Source organism: Rousettus aegyptiacus, unplaced genomic scaffold (genome assembly GCF_014176215.1).
Source record: "Rousettus aegyptiacus isolate mRouAeg1 unplaced genomic scaffold, mRouAeg1.p scaffold_m13_p_9, whole genome shotgun sequence".
Lineage (NCBI taxonomy): Eukaryota > Metazoa > Chordata > Mammalia > Chiroptera > Pteropodidae > Rousettus > Rousettus aegyptiacus.
Window position 1 is genome coordinate 22,401,939 of NW_023416312.1, and position 16,835 is coordinate 22,418,773.

The following is a 16,835-nucleotide window of genomic DNA, read 5'->3' on the forward strand; positions in this document are numbered from 1 at the left end:
AATTAAATGCTCTAATCACTTAATTATTTTCCATTTTAGGTACTTATTGATAGAGTGGCTGAAATGATAAGATAGAGTGGCTGAAATGATAAGAAGACAAGACCCTTACGAATGAAAAGGAAGAGGATGGAAAAGGATATAGTTTTGATGGGCCTAGAAGGTATTTAATTCAGACAGAGAAAAATAAACACTATATGATTTCACTTATATGTGGAAACTAAGGAATAAAAAGAACAAACTAATCAAAAACAGACTCACAAATATAGTGGACAATTTGGTGATGGACGAAAGGAAGAAGAGTTTGGGGGTGCTGGAAGAATGGATTCAAGGGTTAAAGAAGTACGAATTAGAAGCTAATGGATGGTCGCGGGGATGGGAAGTATGGCATAGGGAATGCAGTTAGTATCAACACATTGGCTAGGTGGAGGGCCAGGGGAGGGAGAGTGCAATTGAGGGGATTGCTTTATGACTATATAGATGTCTAACCAATGTATTGTATATTTGAATCTAATTAAAATAAATAAATTTTTAAAAAACTACATTAATGAAGATACTGGAGTATTGGCATAAAGGTAGACAGATAGATCAATGAAACAGAATAGAAAGTCCAGAAATAGGCCCACACATATAAGATTAATTGATTTCTGACAAAGGTGCAAAAGCAATGCAGACAAGAAAAGAAAGCCATTTCAACAAATGGCGCTGTAAAAATTAAACAGTCCTATGCTGATAAAAACTTGAATCCAAACCTCACGCTAAAGACAAAGATTAATTCAAAATTCATCTCTTTCGATAATAAATAATGAATTTTGAATTCACTAATTAAAAAAAGAGTCACAGTTCTTATTGCAAAACACAAAACTATTAAATATTTATAAGAAAACAAAAGAAAATTTTTGTGATCTTGGGATAAAGATTTCTTAGATACGACACCTTAAAAGGAAAAAATGATGTCAAAGGGACTTCATCAAAATTAAAAACATTTGCTCTTTCAAAGACAGTGTTAGGAAAATTAAAAGACAAGCCACAGATGGAGAGAAAATACTTGCAAATTGCATGTCCATCATTTATAAAGAACTTTCAAAACTCAATAAGAAGGAAAAAAACCCTCAAATTTGGAAAAAAATTACCAAAGTAGATATATGGATGGTAAATAAACACAGAAAAAAATGCTCAACATTATTAGAAAAATTCAAATTAAAACCATAATGAGATCACTACATACCTTTTAGGATAGCTACAATTTAAAAGACTGACCATATATGCCAAGTGTTAGCTAAGATTTGGAGAAACTGGAACTCTTCTATACTGCTAGTGGGAATGTAGAAAGGTATAATGGGTTACTTTGGAAAAAATTAATTGCCATTCCACTTAGAATACTTACACTGAGGGAATTCAGCCAGATAAAAAAGAGTACATAATGTATTATTTCATTAAGATGAAATCTAGAAAATGTAAACTAATCTATAGTAACAGAAAACATATCAGTGATTGCCTGGGGGAGGGGATAGGGACGGGTGAAAAGAGAGGTTACAAAAGGGCATAAGTAAACTTTTGGGAGTGATAGATACATTCACTGAGTATGTTGAGATATATGATATGATATGATATATATATTTGTCAAATTGTATATTTCAAAATATGTACAGTTTATTAAATTTCAATTATACCTCAATTGAAAGCTATTTTTTCAAAAGTACTATAGGGTAAAGATCAGATTAAGGGCATGGACCTCAATAAAATTACTTGTATAAAATTACTTAGAGCAAACATCTGATAAGATTATGGCCTTCTCTGACCTCTTTAGATTCCCTTACCCTTAAATCAGGAGAAAGGTATGGGATTTAGAAAACAACAGAAAATGTGCCAGATCTGTTGACTATATTCTAGAATTAAATATAGGTGTGATTGCTACATGAAATTGACTATAATAATACATTAAGAAATCTAGTACATTTTTATTGTTTATTTTTAATGTATAATTCAATGATGTTTAGTATGTTCACAAAGTTGTACAACCATCACCCTAATTCTAGAAACTTCTCATTGCTCCAATTAGTAGTCACTTCCATTCTCTTCTCCTTCTAGCCCCTAGAAACCAGGAATCTAGTTTACGTCTCTATGGATTTGCTTATTTTGGATATTTCATAAAAGTAGAATCATATACTCTGTGAAGTTTTATATCTAACTCCTGTCACTTAGCATGATGCTTTTAAGGTTCATCCACATTGTAGCATGCGCCTCTACTTCATTCTTTTTTACGGCCGAATAGTATTTCATTATATGAATATACCACATTTTACTTATCCATTCATTCATTGATAAGTCTAATAAGGTTTTAAGAGTTTTGTACTGCAAGAGAGGCCACAAACCTGAGCAACCTGCCGCCCCTCCCCCCCAAAAAAGAAAAAAAATAAAACAAGCCTTTCAAAACTTAAAACTAATCTTCTAATTTTATTTTTAATCCTCAAAGTGCTTAGGGCAGCTGAGAAAGTTATGTAGACTCAAAGATGGCATATATTTTCTTCAGTAACTACTTTAGATATGACAAGGAACATAATAGAAAAGAAAGAACCTCCATAGGGTAGATCCAGGCACCATAAAGAACACTGGACAGTGGAGTTACTCCCAGAGAGAAAATCTGGGTCTGATTAAGAATGTCTTTCATTTTTGGCATAGGGGCCTGCAATCATCCTCAAAGCAGGGTTTTAAAAGTGCTCATTCCAGCATGTTTCCTGCTCTTTTTCAAATAGGAGTGTTTATTTCTGCCATTATACGTTAGATGTTCATTGGAGGGCGGGCCGGATAATGTCTCTTTTGTAAGTCTTTTAGACCAATGGAACCAAGATCGGTCCTGATGTGGCTACCATTTATTACCCAGAGAAGCAGGATTGTGAGCTATATTCATTGATTAGATGAGACTTTAGTGGTCTCCCTTGGAGAAGGGTGAAGGCTGTTGCATGTGTAGATTTCCTAGAGGTAGAGTCTAAGATTATTGTTCAAGTGATTCAGTGGGTGCATGTTCTCAGGATAAAGAAATTTAAGGAAGGAAAATAGAGCAGGACAAAAATCTAAGCAAATACGTGGTATTAGGTATAGCAGGGATCCCCCACCCCCGGGCTGCAGACTGGTACTGTCCATGGCCTGTTAGGAACTGGGACACACAGCAAGAGATTAGCAGCAGGAGAGCAAAGTTTAATTTGTATTTGCAGGCACTCCTCAGTGCCAGCATCACCACCTCAGCTCCACCTCAGATCATCAGACATTAGATTTTCATAGGAGAACCCATCCCTGCTGCCAAAAAGGTTAGGGACCGCTGTTGTAGAATTAATCCAGTCATATACTGTGGAATAGTTCTGGAGCTCTAGAATTAGTCTCACCCTGAAGCAAGGGAGATTGGCCTTTTGAACGTTATGTTATTCAGTCATTGGCTTAGGTCCACACCCCCAGGGATAGAGGTATCACCTTTTGTTCAAGAAGGCTTCCCTTTGACCAAGGACAACTTCCTATAAAAGGGAGCAGCTGTGAGCTGTTGGCCAACACATCAGTTGGGGGTGTGTGCACGTGGTTGATGAAAGGAATCAAGGTGAGGTATCAATAGCATCTACTACAGGGAAGGTGAAAGCAAAGGCATATTTGGTGAACAGAAGCATGGACTGTGGCAGGGATATTGAATATATTTCTCTACTTTTCCAAGTCCCCTTTATAGTTAAATGGGGTCACATGGTCAAAGAGCTTGAGGAAATAACGTTATTTTTGAGCCAAACCATTTAAAAGTCATTCAGTCCCTCTCTTTCTCTCTCTCAGCAATACTAAAGCCCATGTGTTGAAATGCCAGCATCTCCATTGCCCTGTGTCCCTGAGCGATTATGTGGATCAGAGTCACATGCAATGCCCACCTTGTTGACTCACATTGAATATGTGATTTGGAATTTGGAATTTATGATAAGAATTAGATCTTAGGCAACTGTGGAAGCTGGTGAGGAACTCTACAAAGAGTTATCGTCTCTACATAAGTTGATGAGCTTGAAGTCACTTAGGCAACAAGGCTAACAGTCAGAAAAACAAAGCTGAACACGAAGTAGGGGAGAGCAAAGGCAAGCAGGAACCAATGAGAGTAGATGGGAACCCACAAAGATAAGAATCTGTGGGCCCAACTGTAGTCCCCTGCTAACAAGGTAAGCCAACAGGTCAGAAGCAACGTGTGCACTCTGCAGTATTGCCTGGCACCTTACACTGACCTTCAGAAAATAATGACTACTACTTAATTTTTACCTTCTAAAATCTATTGTGGACAACCAGAAACCAGAACCACACAAGAAAATTCTGAGAAACATAGTTCTGGATTAGCTAAGTAGACATAGTACAAATGTAGCTTAACTTAATACAAATCTCAATGGAGATCACAATGTGAAACCCATAAGAGGACTTATCAACAGAACTTGAGCAAAGTAAACAAAAACAAGACCAAAATGAAGACCATATCCTTAGCCACACCTGGCTAAGGAGATTCATTAGTTCTTCGGAGAGGAAAATGTGGAAATGAATGTAGGAAATTAAATAATTACAGTGCTCTATACAATTTAAGTGCAGCGATTAAGAACACAGGTTTTATAAAGTCAGAAATCCATTAACAATCTGTATGTTATTATGCAAGTTAATTATCTTCTCTGTGACTCATTTCTGTATCTGAAAATGGGGATAATTAAACTTTTCTCAAAGACTTGTTGTGAAGATTAAATGAGTAAATAAAGAGAGAGCACTTAGAACAGTGTGCGGTGTATAAATGCTTATTAAATCTTAATAATATAATTATTATATATAATCTTGCTTTAGCTTTATAGTAAAATATATGCATTTATGATTCTCGGTAAATTTCTAGGCTGTCATCATAAAGTTCTGGATAAAATGCTTCCTCCATGTAGTATATGTCTCCACCTGTTGGTTGTAGGCAAGATTCTGGTGACCAGAATGGGAAAAACCAAGTCTGCGGTCTCCCTTTCTGAATACTTCCTATTCAAGAAAGTATCTGACTCAACAAATACCTCATTAACATAAATTATCAGCACTTCTATATATTCATATGTCTCATCAACACTACACTTCTAGAAAAATGATGTTATTTATATTCCATGAATAATCACAGAGAAAGCAAAACCTTTTTACATTTTAAAAACTCTTTTAAATTCTGCCCTGTATGATCAGTGAAGACTTCTTCTTGGACAATTAAAGCCAAGGTGTTCAAGCAAGTGTAATTGTGGTTTATCGAACTCAATTCTGGATCTGGGATGATTTTCATTAGAATATGTGCATGTGTGTGCACATGTGTATGTGCGTGTGCACATGTGTGTATTTGAGAGGCTGTTACCAAATCAGTTTGTATTTAGTAGATTTTCACAGCTAATTTGGCTGATTGTTACTTTAAAACATTCAGTATTTTTTTGGGAGGTTGGCCTGGGCAGCCACGATTGCATTAAGATGAAACTGTTTAAAGAAGTTTATAATAGAACCATCTCTTTTTTGTAACCTAGATATTGCTGAGCCTTTCCAATTTTTAATGCAAAATAAGAAAAGTCTTTAATGACATGTTTAGAAAATCATGGTGTTGCATCTTATAAAAATTTTACAGTATATAAAAATATCCATAGCCATAACAGGTATACCATCTATATTAGCACATATGATAATTGGGATGTGGTCACTGGGATGGGCATCACAAAATACTCCAAGAAGAATGCATACATGGAATATCCCTTATCCCATTCTTTACTGTTTTTAAGTGCTAGAAAATGATTCTACCCATAACAGTGCTTCAGCTTGAGAGCTACAGATCACACAAAAATTATCCTCAATTGTCTATAGTCTCTAGTCTCTTATATTCTTACTAACTGAAGCACTGTTATGGGTTGAATTGTGTCTTCCCTAAAAGATATGTTGAAATTCTAACCCTTAGTACTTCAGAATATGATATTATTTGGAAATGAGGTCTTTAAGGAAGTAATCAAATTAAAACGAGGTCATTACAGTGAGTTCTAATCCAATATGACTGGTGTCCTTATTAAAAGAGGAAATTTGGAAATGGAAACAGACACAGAAGGAAAATAATGTGAAGAAACATAAGGAGAATGCCATGTGAGAACACAGGATTTGGGTATCTACAAAGTAAGGAATGCCTGAGACTGCCAGCACTTTGATTCTGGACTTCCGGCCTTCAGAACTGTGAGTTAATATATTTCACTGTTTTTAAGCCACCCAGTTTATGGTGCTTTGTTAAAGCAGCCCTAGAAAACTAATACAAGCACCTTTCCAGAAGTGTACAGTTTCTTTTTCATACAAAGAAGGGACTTAGTGACTACCAGTTTTTCCTTTATCTGTAATGTTTTGACATGGATTTCAATGCTCTAATACCTTAAAATCCTATCACTGCTGACATTTTGTAAATTAACATCCATTTAATATATGATCCAAAATAATCTGAACAATGTCAATGAGCCCTTAAGTCAAGAGATCCCAAAAAGATCAGTGAAAAAAATGTCCAAAGCAACAGATTACAGAGAGGAAAGAGGAATTAATGGCAAAGATAATGAAGATGAATAGATTGGGGATTAAAGTAAATTACTTCGCTTTTTATTAAAACTGAAAAGTTATCAGTAAATCTAACTCCTTTCACTTTTGAAACTAGTATAAATTGATCATTCAATCCTATGAATGATCTTTTTTTTTTTAAGAGATCTAACATATGTTAGCTTAGTTTTTTGTTTGTTTGAAGTTCGGTGTCCACTAATCTCCTTTCCATCCAATTAGTAAAGTTAGGTTTTAAAATGCCCTAATATTTCCAATCGATAATGCATTTTCTTTATTTTACTCTCACGTAACTGTGACTTCTATTTTCTTAGTTACTGGCATAATACATGGCACATAGGAAGTGCTCAGTAAATATTTCTTCAATGTACAAGCCAAATATGAAACCAAATTTGAAAAAATAAAACACAAGAATTACAATCCAAGGGGCTAATGGCTAGTGTTTTTGTAATGTTTTTTATAAAAATATTTACTCATATTACTAAAACTGACTTGGCATTGATGATGCTCAACAAACCACCGTATTAAAAAGTCTGAACTGTTCTGACACATTTGACAAAACAAGAATATTTCGTTAGTTTGGTTATGCTTGTCTCATGTTCACCTTTCGCAAGTACTTTAACTTAATCCTTTCTTTGTTCTATAACCTTTCTCCTTTCCAATGAGCATCCAAATGACAGATATGGCAGGTAGGCTCTAAGATGGCCCCTGTAATTCTTGCCTCTAGTTTTTATTTCCCTGTGTTATGTCCTCATCTTGAGTTTGGGTGGGGCCTGTGACTTGTTTGTAACCAAGAGAATATGTAAAGGTGATGTTACTTCCATGATTATGTTACCTAAGACTGTGACCCCTGTCTTGTTAACAGACTCCATTGACTCTTTCCCTTGTTGGCTTTGAGGAAGGAAGTTGCCATATAGAGACCTTTCCCAAAATAAATCTGCTATTAGTTTCTATTGCTACATAACAAGTACCATACACTTAGTAGATCAAAAATACATATATTTATTATCTCAGTGTGTTCATAGGTCAGGTGTTTGGGCATTGCTTAACTGGGCCTTCTGCTTGGGGCCCCAAAAGGTTGTAATCGAGGTATCAGCTGGGGCTATGGTCTAATGTGAGGAATAGGTTCCTCTTCCAGGCTCACTGGTTGTTGGCAGAATTCAGTCAGTGCCTTGCATTTGTAGGATGGAGGCTCTCATATCCTAGGGGCTTCCCACCTTTCCCTGGCACATGGCCCTCTCCTCTCCATAATGCAGCAGTTTTCTTCTTTAAGGCCAATAGGAGAGTATCTCTACTGCTTTGAATTGCTGACTTCTTCTGGATTTGCTTTCTAGATCTTCTTTGAAAGGGCTTACCTGATTAGTTCAGTCCCCTCCTTATTTTCCTTTTGCTTGAAGTTAGCTGATTCAGAATTTTAATTACATCTGTAAAACCCACTTTCCCTATATAATGTAACCTAAGCAATGGAGTGATATCTCACCATATTCATTGGTCCTGCCCACACTCAAGTGAAAGGGATTATTCAGGGCAAGTAAATCAGAGGGCAGGAAAGTTGGGGGCCATCTTAGAATCCTTCCTACTGCAAATGGCATGCCTTAGTAATATTTGTGAGCCTTGCTTCTACCTGGCTCCTATAGTTTATATTTTGGCAAAGTATTTTTTTCAATCATGTACTAATACTATAGTGGCAATAGCAAAAAGAATTTATTAAATTTACCTTTAATAAAATTAGAATTCCACTAAATATAATATTTACACAGAAGACTATTTTGTAAGATTTCAAAGCCATATCTACTCTAGACTAACATCTTCACGACTTTCATGCATGAAACTCAAGGATAGAGTTTCTTTTTCTTTGTTTAAATGAGACAATGGTCACCGTGATTGATGAAGAAAATGTTCAGAAGCTACAATGGGGAAAATGAAGGTAGTTTGCTCCATTAAATAAGCACCATCTGTGAGCACAGGAAAGCAATGTCTCTATCAGAGTAGGCTTAACAGCTTTATCCTTTTTATTCCTAGAGCAGAGCATTGCATGATGGAGCCAATCTTGGTAACCTCTGTCAATGCTAGAGACAGTTGAAATAGCAAGCCTGGCTATGTTCGGTTCTCCTATGGTAGTGATTTGTGGCATGGTCAAATACTCAAGTCACCTCACATAATCTGCAATGTCTTCATGCCAAATCACCTCCCTGAAGGAAGCAGGGGGAAGCAAAGAAATTTCAGCAAAGTTTCTCCATAAAGATGTACTGTTCACACAGTTGTACTAATATCTCCTTTATTTAGAGGTATTTGCATTTTTCAATATTTTAAAATTAGATATTTTTTGCCCATTTTATCAACTGATACCTAGTACCTCCAAATATTATTCATATTAACTCATTTAAACAGTGGAACCAACAATAGTTTATTAAAAACAAATGCTCATTAAAAACAATTTTGACTCAGTTTTAAAAAATTGCAAATACATGAAAAACTGTTACAGTGTCATGAGATAGTAAATAATGGCCTTATGAAATTATAAGTACAACTCTTTAGTAAAAACTATGAAATATCTTAATTCAACATTCACATATGAAAATATATTTTTTATGCAACACTGAATAGTTAAGGCCACAACACTTGAGAGTTTGAGATACACATATTTTGAAATTGCTTGTCAAAAATATTAGCATAAATAAATATCAAAACTGGTTGTACTAGTCAAACCAAATAAAACATATTATTAACTTATATCTTTAAAAGTTTGTTATCAGAAACATTTCTTCAGAAGTTATATTTTTTCAAGAATAAATTACAATGTGCTTGGTGACCACATAAATATATATTTAAAGAATTGTACAAGATTTTGATGTTCTTTCTGTATTTGGGGATGGAGTATCCTGATGATTTTGCCCCTTGTGGTTCTGGTTGGTATCTTTCTTATTGCTTTTAAAAGCTATTTGATCTGCTATTGGTTTTATTTCTGGGAGTGGCTCATTCTGCATACTTTTTGAACCCATCAATGACAGCCTTTTAAAGAGGAAAATCTAGAAAAAAACACACAAAGAATTCTTTTCAGTAAGTGAAATATTCATTACTATTATTCTGGGGATATAATTTTCAAAAATGTCTTAACATTATTTCATCATATCTTTATGGAGCACCATATGTACATTCTTAGCATCCATCAGCCTTTTTTCTATTACGAATGACAACCATGATTCCTCTCTAAAACAAGACCTTTTATACTATCATTCATCTTCAAGTGAACAGAAACTGAAAAAGTTAACTACAAAAGAAATCTATGACAGGAACTTCCAAAAGATTTCAAGAAGAAAAAACAAAGATCCCAAAAAGGACATCTGGGTTGTAAAAAGGAATAGCAAGTAAAGAAATTGGTATAACAAATAATAATAACATTGGATTTATGATATTAAGAAAGTTAAAATACTGGATACAGTAACACATAAAATAGGAAGGTAAGGGTGATAGGAGAGAAAATTCTTCTAAGATCCTGGTATTATTTGGGAAAAAGATAAGAACATTGATTAGCTTTAGATTTTAGGCACGCATGTTAAAAATTTAAAAGACAAAAATCTAGCCTTCAGGCCATTTATAAGAGACACATCTACAACAACAGTAAAAGAATGAATAAGAAAAGATATGTCAGGCAAAGGCTAACCAAAGGAAAGCTAGTACAGCTATATTAATATCAGACAAAATGTTAGCATTTTTTAGGGATGAAGAACGGTACAAGAAGATAATAGATTTAAACCTAACTGTATCAATAATCAGAGATTTTTCAGATTAGATAAAAAGCAAGAACCATCAATATACTGCCTATATCAAATGCACTTCAAATATAAAATCGCAAATGGGTTGAAAGCAAAGGGATGAAAAAAGATATACCATGATACTCTATTTAAAAGAAAGCTAGAGTGTCTGTATAATATCAAACCAAGTAGATTTCAGAGCAAAGAATATTATTGGAGGTAAAGAGGGCCACTTCATAATGATAAAGGGGTCAATAAAGATAATATAATAATTATAAACATTACGGAATCTAATAACAGCTGTAAAATACATGAAGCAAAAACTAACAGAAATATAGGATAGATGAACCTACAATTCTAGTCAGGGATTTAATACTCCTCTCTCAATAATAGATAGAACAAGTACACAGAAAATCAAGAATGATAGAGAAGACCTGAACAACACTATCAACCAATTTTAACTAATTAACATTGATAGGACACTCCACCTAACGACGGCTTTCTTCTTAGTCTTCTTCTCAAGTGCACATGGAACACTTACCAAGAGAGACCTGATTCTGGGCAATAAAGCACGTCTAAATAAATTTAAAAAGACTCAAGTCATACTAAGTATGTTCTCCAATCACAATATAGTTAAATTAGAAATTAATAACAAAGACCTTTGGAAAATTCCCAAATATGTTGAAATTAAATAACCCATGAGTCAAAGAAGAAATCATATGGGAAAGTATTTTGAACTGAATGAAAATAAAAATCAGTAACCCCAACTTTCATGTTGAGAAACTAGAAAAAGAAGAGCAAATTAAATCCAAAGTGAAAAGAAATAATAAAGACCATAGTGGATAGCGATAAAATAAAACATACGGAAAAATCAATAAAACCTAAAACTGGTTCTTTAAAAAGATCAATATAATTGAAAAAATTCTAACCAGATAATGAGGAAATAAAAACAGAAGACATAAATAAAACATTGCTAAAAGAAATTTAAGAGCAGTAAATAGAGAGAAATATCATCTTCATGAGTTAGGAGACTATATTGTTAAGATGTTTGTTAATCCTTCCCAAATTCATCTACAGTTGCAAAGCAATCCCAATCAAAAAAAAAAAATCCCAGCAGGCATTTTTTTTCAGTAACTGACAAACTGATTGTAAAAATACACATGGAAATGCAAAGGGTATAGAACAGCTAAATCAAGTTTGGAAGAGAACAAAGTTAGAGAACTAAAACTTGCTGATTTCAAGACTTATTACAAAGCTATGGTAATCAAAACAGTGTGGTACAGGCATAAGATAAACAGATTGTAGGAACAGAATATAAAGTCCAGAAATAGGCCCGCATATAAAAAGTTAACTGATTTCTGACAAAGGTGCAAAGGCAATTCAGTAGAGAAAGGCTAGTCTCTTTTTCAACAAATAGTACTAGAACAGTTAGATGTCCATATGCAAAAAAAAAGAACTTCAATCCATACCTTCACCATATAAAAATTAACTCAAAAGAGAAGACAACTCAACAATAAATATAAAGGAATTAACTATTGATACATGCATGGATAAAACTCAAAACAGTTATGCTAAATTAAGGAAGCCAAACCAAAAAAGAAGAGTACATAGGGTAGTGTTTCATTTATATAAATATCTAGAACTTGTAAAATAATCTATGATTACAGAAAGCGAGTGAGTGGTTTGCTGAAGATGGCAGGGGGTGGAGCGTATAGACAGGGATCACAAAGAGTCACAAAGAACCTTCTGCCTAAAAGACACTGATCACTCTCCTGATTGTGATTATGGTTTCATAGGTATATACGTATGTCAAAACTACTCAAATTACATACTTTAAATATGTAAAGTTTATTTTTTATAAATTACTTCTCAATAAAACTATTTTTTAAAAGCAGGGAAATTATTGGGTGGACCTGAAAGGGACCATCTCAGGTTATAAGCTTGATATAAACTGACAATGATAGGAGACCATATGTATAATTTACCTCAGATTTCCCTCACAAGATAGAGTAAAGCTAACTGTACTTGAGGTTAACATACTGAGCTATAGCTGTGATGTTGAACAAAACATAACATCAGAGAAAAAGGTAGTTGCCAGGAAAGGCAAGAATCCACAGGCATAATTTTGGTGGAGAAATTCTCTTCTCAGACTCTTTTATTTATGGTAGTGACAATACATAAGAAATCTACTGACTGTGACTGGCATGCGGAACTTATCCAGGGAATCTGCCATGTTCCAGCTAGTTTCTGAGGGAAGGCACTGGATCTTTAACCTTTGCATGTGCCTTTGGCCTGGCACATAAAAAGACACCCAATTAATATATGCTAAAAGAAATAGACAAATGAACTAATTCCATGATGGAAAGAAATTCTTTTTAATAGCTGAAAAGCTTACTGCTTTTTTCATTAGCTTACTTGAGTGGAAGGAAATTAAGTCAATAACACAATTTTCTCAGTGGATCTAAATAATGAACATTGACTACACTTTGGAAAAACAATATTTGTTAATTTCCAGATGTAACAATCACCTACCAAAATATCTCTGCTACCAATTAAAATCATAGGTCTTATTCCAGCTATCTAAAACATTTAAAATCATCAAAATGAAATTCAATGGTGAATTCTGTTTTGTAGACACCAAGAGTGCAATTCTTTTTCTTTTTTTCAGAGTATGTTTGGAGTGTCTGTCTAATTGGGGGGTGTGGGAAGAAGCAAAATCTCAAACATATTTATTTTGATATGAGTTAATGCATCATTTATTTTCCAAGTTTTCAAAAGTCTGATTTGTTTGGCTTGAATGGTGTAAATAGGTTAGAGACAATGTAGATAAAAATGTCATGCAGGAATGATTGAAAAAAAAATCTTACCTGAATTATCTATTTCCTCTTTAAAATATGTAGAACAACAGCATATTTCTTATGTAGGAAATACATCTATTACTGCTTGATTTTTAAAATATAATTTTCATTACTGTTTCTTTCCTTTAACCGAGGAAATATATGTTTACTGAAATATATTTTTCCATTAGGTATAAAAGGGAATTTAAGCAGAATCAAAGTTTAAGACAAAATTCTTCAGCCTGGCACTTGCAGCCCTCTGTACCCTGGGCCGGCCTCACCTTTGTCCCATTCACTGGTGCTGGCACTCGGGCACCCTGCGTGGTCTACTCCTATAGGCGTGTGCCACTCTGTCTCCCTCATAGCATTCCTTCCCTGGCTCAGCCCTCTCTCCTGTCCTGTGCATCCAAATCCTACTACCTATGGGCAATGCTGAAGACTGCAAAGCCTGAAAAGTTCCTGAAACTTGATCACATGTTCTAGATCTAGAATAAACTTTTATTTGGTCCGAGATATGTTTTCAAATATTTTTTTTTCTGCTGCTTCACTTTACTTTTCTTCTCCTTAGGTTTTTATGTCTCCTGACTCCTTTACTATTCATCTTCCTCCCTGATTTGATTTTCCCTTCATAGTCTTTTCCCAAGCTCTTGTAATTGGAAAAAGTATTTACAGGAACACTATGAAGTAATAGAGTATCTGTTAAATGCTCTGGTCTACGAGACAGGGAATCTAAACCTTGATCAAATGTTCTGATGATAATCTGTTGTAATCCGTTGTAAGGATAATTCCAAAGTATCATTTGAGCCAGGTCACAACTATCTTTTGGGTATAATAATCCAAATTTATAAGACAATTTTTATAAAGATGAAAATGGTCATGAAGTAATTTTTAGTAAAAGATATGGAGATCACGACCAAAATAACTTGTGAAATTTTCTGAAGTAATTCCGAAAGGAATTTCAGAGTGGTATATGCCTCCAAAAATGGCAAGAGATAAGCTGTTTGCCTACCCTAAGGGCATCTCCTGGTTTTACACCATCATGCTTTCCTCTTTTTTACTCCCTTATATTTTACAATTCAATGTCGACTAAAAATATTTACTGAGCATTTACCATGTAGCAGGAACTGTACTAAGTGCTAAGGATACACTGGAAAGAAAAGCAGAAAATCAATTCTGTCCTCATGGAGCTGAAGACCAGTGGGGAGATAGAGACATAAAGCAAATATATGAATGACTATATAATTGTAAATTGTGATAAATACTAAGACGGATAAGAAAAAAGTGCTATGTGAGAGAATAATAGTGAGGCATAATAATTTATATAAGTGCTGCTGGTCACAAAAGGCCTCTATATGGGAATGACACTTAAGCTGAGATCTGAAGGTTGAATAGTTAGAATTAACAAGGCCTTTCATTTTTCTTTTCTTCCATGTTTCCTCTTCTACCCTGAAATGTAGGCTCATGATTAAAGAAAGTTCTGCTGGAAGTAAAAGAGAAACTTACTTCCAAGAAGAAGAGGTATTAGTTATCTCCTGAGAGACTGAAGTAGCATGTTGTAATGTTTTCTAAGCACAATTATCTTTAGTTTTGCATTTATCCTTTCTATTTCTTGGCTTTGTCTTACTCTCTTATAGACTGTCATGATTATTATACTCTTATAATTTAAACAATACAGTTCTTTTATGAATCTTTTATTGTATGATAAATCAGCATAGGTGGGATGATAGAAAGAGATGTGCTATTAAATTCTGGCAGAACATCCTGACTCAATCTACAGTCCAATAAAGAAAAAAATATGCATGATAAAAATGTGAAACATCACCTGAAATTCTTCATGATACTGGGCATAAAAATCTCATATTAAGGGAATTAAATTATGTGGATCAGCATATAAAAAGTAGAAGGGGCAATTTAATACTTTGGTCTTAACATTAAAATAAAAAGTTCATTTCACTTACCTTCTTTGTTATTTTTATTTCTTTGCCTGGTGCGGACTCACTATCTTCCAGGATTTCTGAAGAACTGCTCTTTGCACGATCACACATGTTTCCTATAATAGAATATATTTACAATTTTTTTTCTAACCGATGAGAAAAAGTCCTAATGCTTTCAGGGAAATTCTATCAACCCTAAATTATGAGGTAATACTAAAAGAGTGTACCACAGGAATAGTGGACAAGGTCTACACTGCATATTTCCTGAAAAGTTGAGTTAAGGCAAAAAGCCCAGAATGGCCTGACCCACGTAGTAAATGACTAGTACTCAAATGTAGCTATAAAGGTGACAGTAAAAGTTAGGGAAGACCTCTGTAAAATATAAATTATGTTTTTAAAAATTAGCCTAGTTATAATTAAATTCTTTTTACTCAAGTGAACATTATTTTTTTGCATTCCCAATAATACATATGTTATATAGTTAAATTATGACTTTTAAAGTATATGCATGAAGCATACACATTCTTTTATATTATCGACTACTTAAATCTTACTTTTAACTTCTTTTTTAACAATTAATATAAGGCTATATATTAAGAATGCTTAGAGATGATAAATATTTTAACATTTTTCTTGAAAATACTCTAAAACTTATTGCACTTTCTACAGAAGTTGGAAGGGTAAAGGTATTAGGGGAAATATTTCTTCAATGCTTAAGTTTGTTTCAAATATCTACTATTTTGACAGTTATTTTTAATGAGAACACAGTAAAAAGCACACTGTGATGTTATGTGATGGTGTGGAAACATAAAATAGGGGTCGTAAAGCAAAAACACAAATAATTTAGGTATGGAAATGTAGGTCTCAAAGGCAATCACAGTCTCTATGTTCTATGGCATCAGCAGCTAGGCCTGGGGAAGGATTCCTCTTAAATGTCCATGTAAGATCAAAGACTCAGGTCTTGGCTCTGGGGAAATTAACTAGATGGCCTGCTGTGGCTCTAGGCCAGCTTGCGGTCTGGCAGTGCTCACCAGAGATACGAATCAAAATTTGGGGCAAAAGCTCAACTTAATACCACTGATTAAATTTTAAAAAAGGTAATAAAAAGGCTGTCCTAAACCACTTGACACTGACACATGAACAACTAGGAGTAATATGAATATTTTTATGTGAAGGAGCTATAGTGGTTATGAATAAGAACAAACGAGCCTATGTCACATATTTCATAGCTTGTTATGAGGGTAATGTGACAGCAAAATGTATAAAATAAAATGTATGTGTATAAGCTATAATTACTCAGCAATGACATATATATGCATAAAATGTGCATGTACATATGCATGTATGTTGTGTACCTAGTCTTTTTAAAAATATACTTTTGAAGTTAAATGTGCTCACACCTTTTGGATTTTCATTGTATTCACAAATGGCCCGTTCCTCTTGGTTGTTTTGTTCATCCTATAAACAATCAAGAAACAATATAATAAACATATTTGTGCTGTGCTAGAAAACCTAGTCTTGCTTTTTAAGCAGGGTTTCAGTCAGCCTCTAGCTAACAACATAAACATGTGACAATTACTTCATTTTGCTGGGCTCTTGCCTTAGATGCTGAGTGATTGCTAATGTCACTCCTAGCTTGAAAGTGTATGATAAAAAAAATTGTATGCTTCAAAAATTTACTAAAAGAAGATTTAGGAACATTAATCAATATATGAATTAGCTCACCA

General features: G+C 34.1%; 1 protein-coding gene across 8 annotated transcripts in view; it reads right to left on the reverse strand.

Annotated features, from left to right (window-relative positions):
• Window positions 1-8,969: 8,969 nt before the first annotated feature.
• The window catches only part of RPGR (retinitis pigmentosa GTPase regulator), a 52,216-nt gene continuing 44,350 nt past the window's right edge, over window positions 8,970-16,835 (reverse strand). For all 8 annotated transcript variants that reach the window (XM_016152942.2, XM_036226881.1, XM_016152935.2 and 5 more), the window contains 3 exons: window positions 16,509-16,566; window positions 15,133-15,224; window positions 8,970-9,611 (listed from right to left, as the gene is read on the reverse strand). In XM_016152942.2, the coding sequence (XP_016008428.2) occupies window positions 9,411-9,611; window positions 15,133-15,224; window positions 16,509-16,566 (351 nt within the window). In that variant the 3' untranslated portion in view covers window positions 8,970-9,410. The remainder of the gene's footprint in view (window positions 9,612-15,132; window positions 15,225-16,508; window positions 16,567-16,835) is intronic.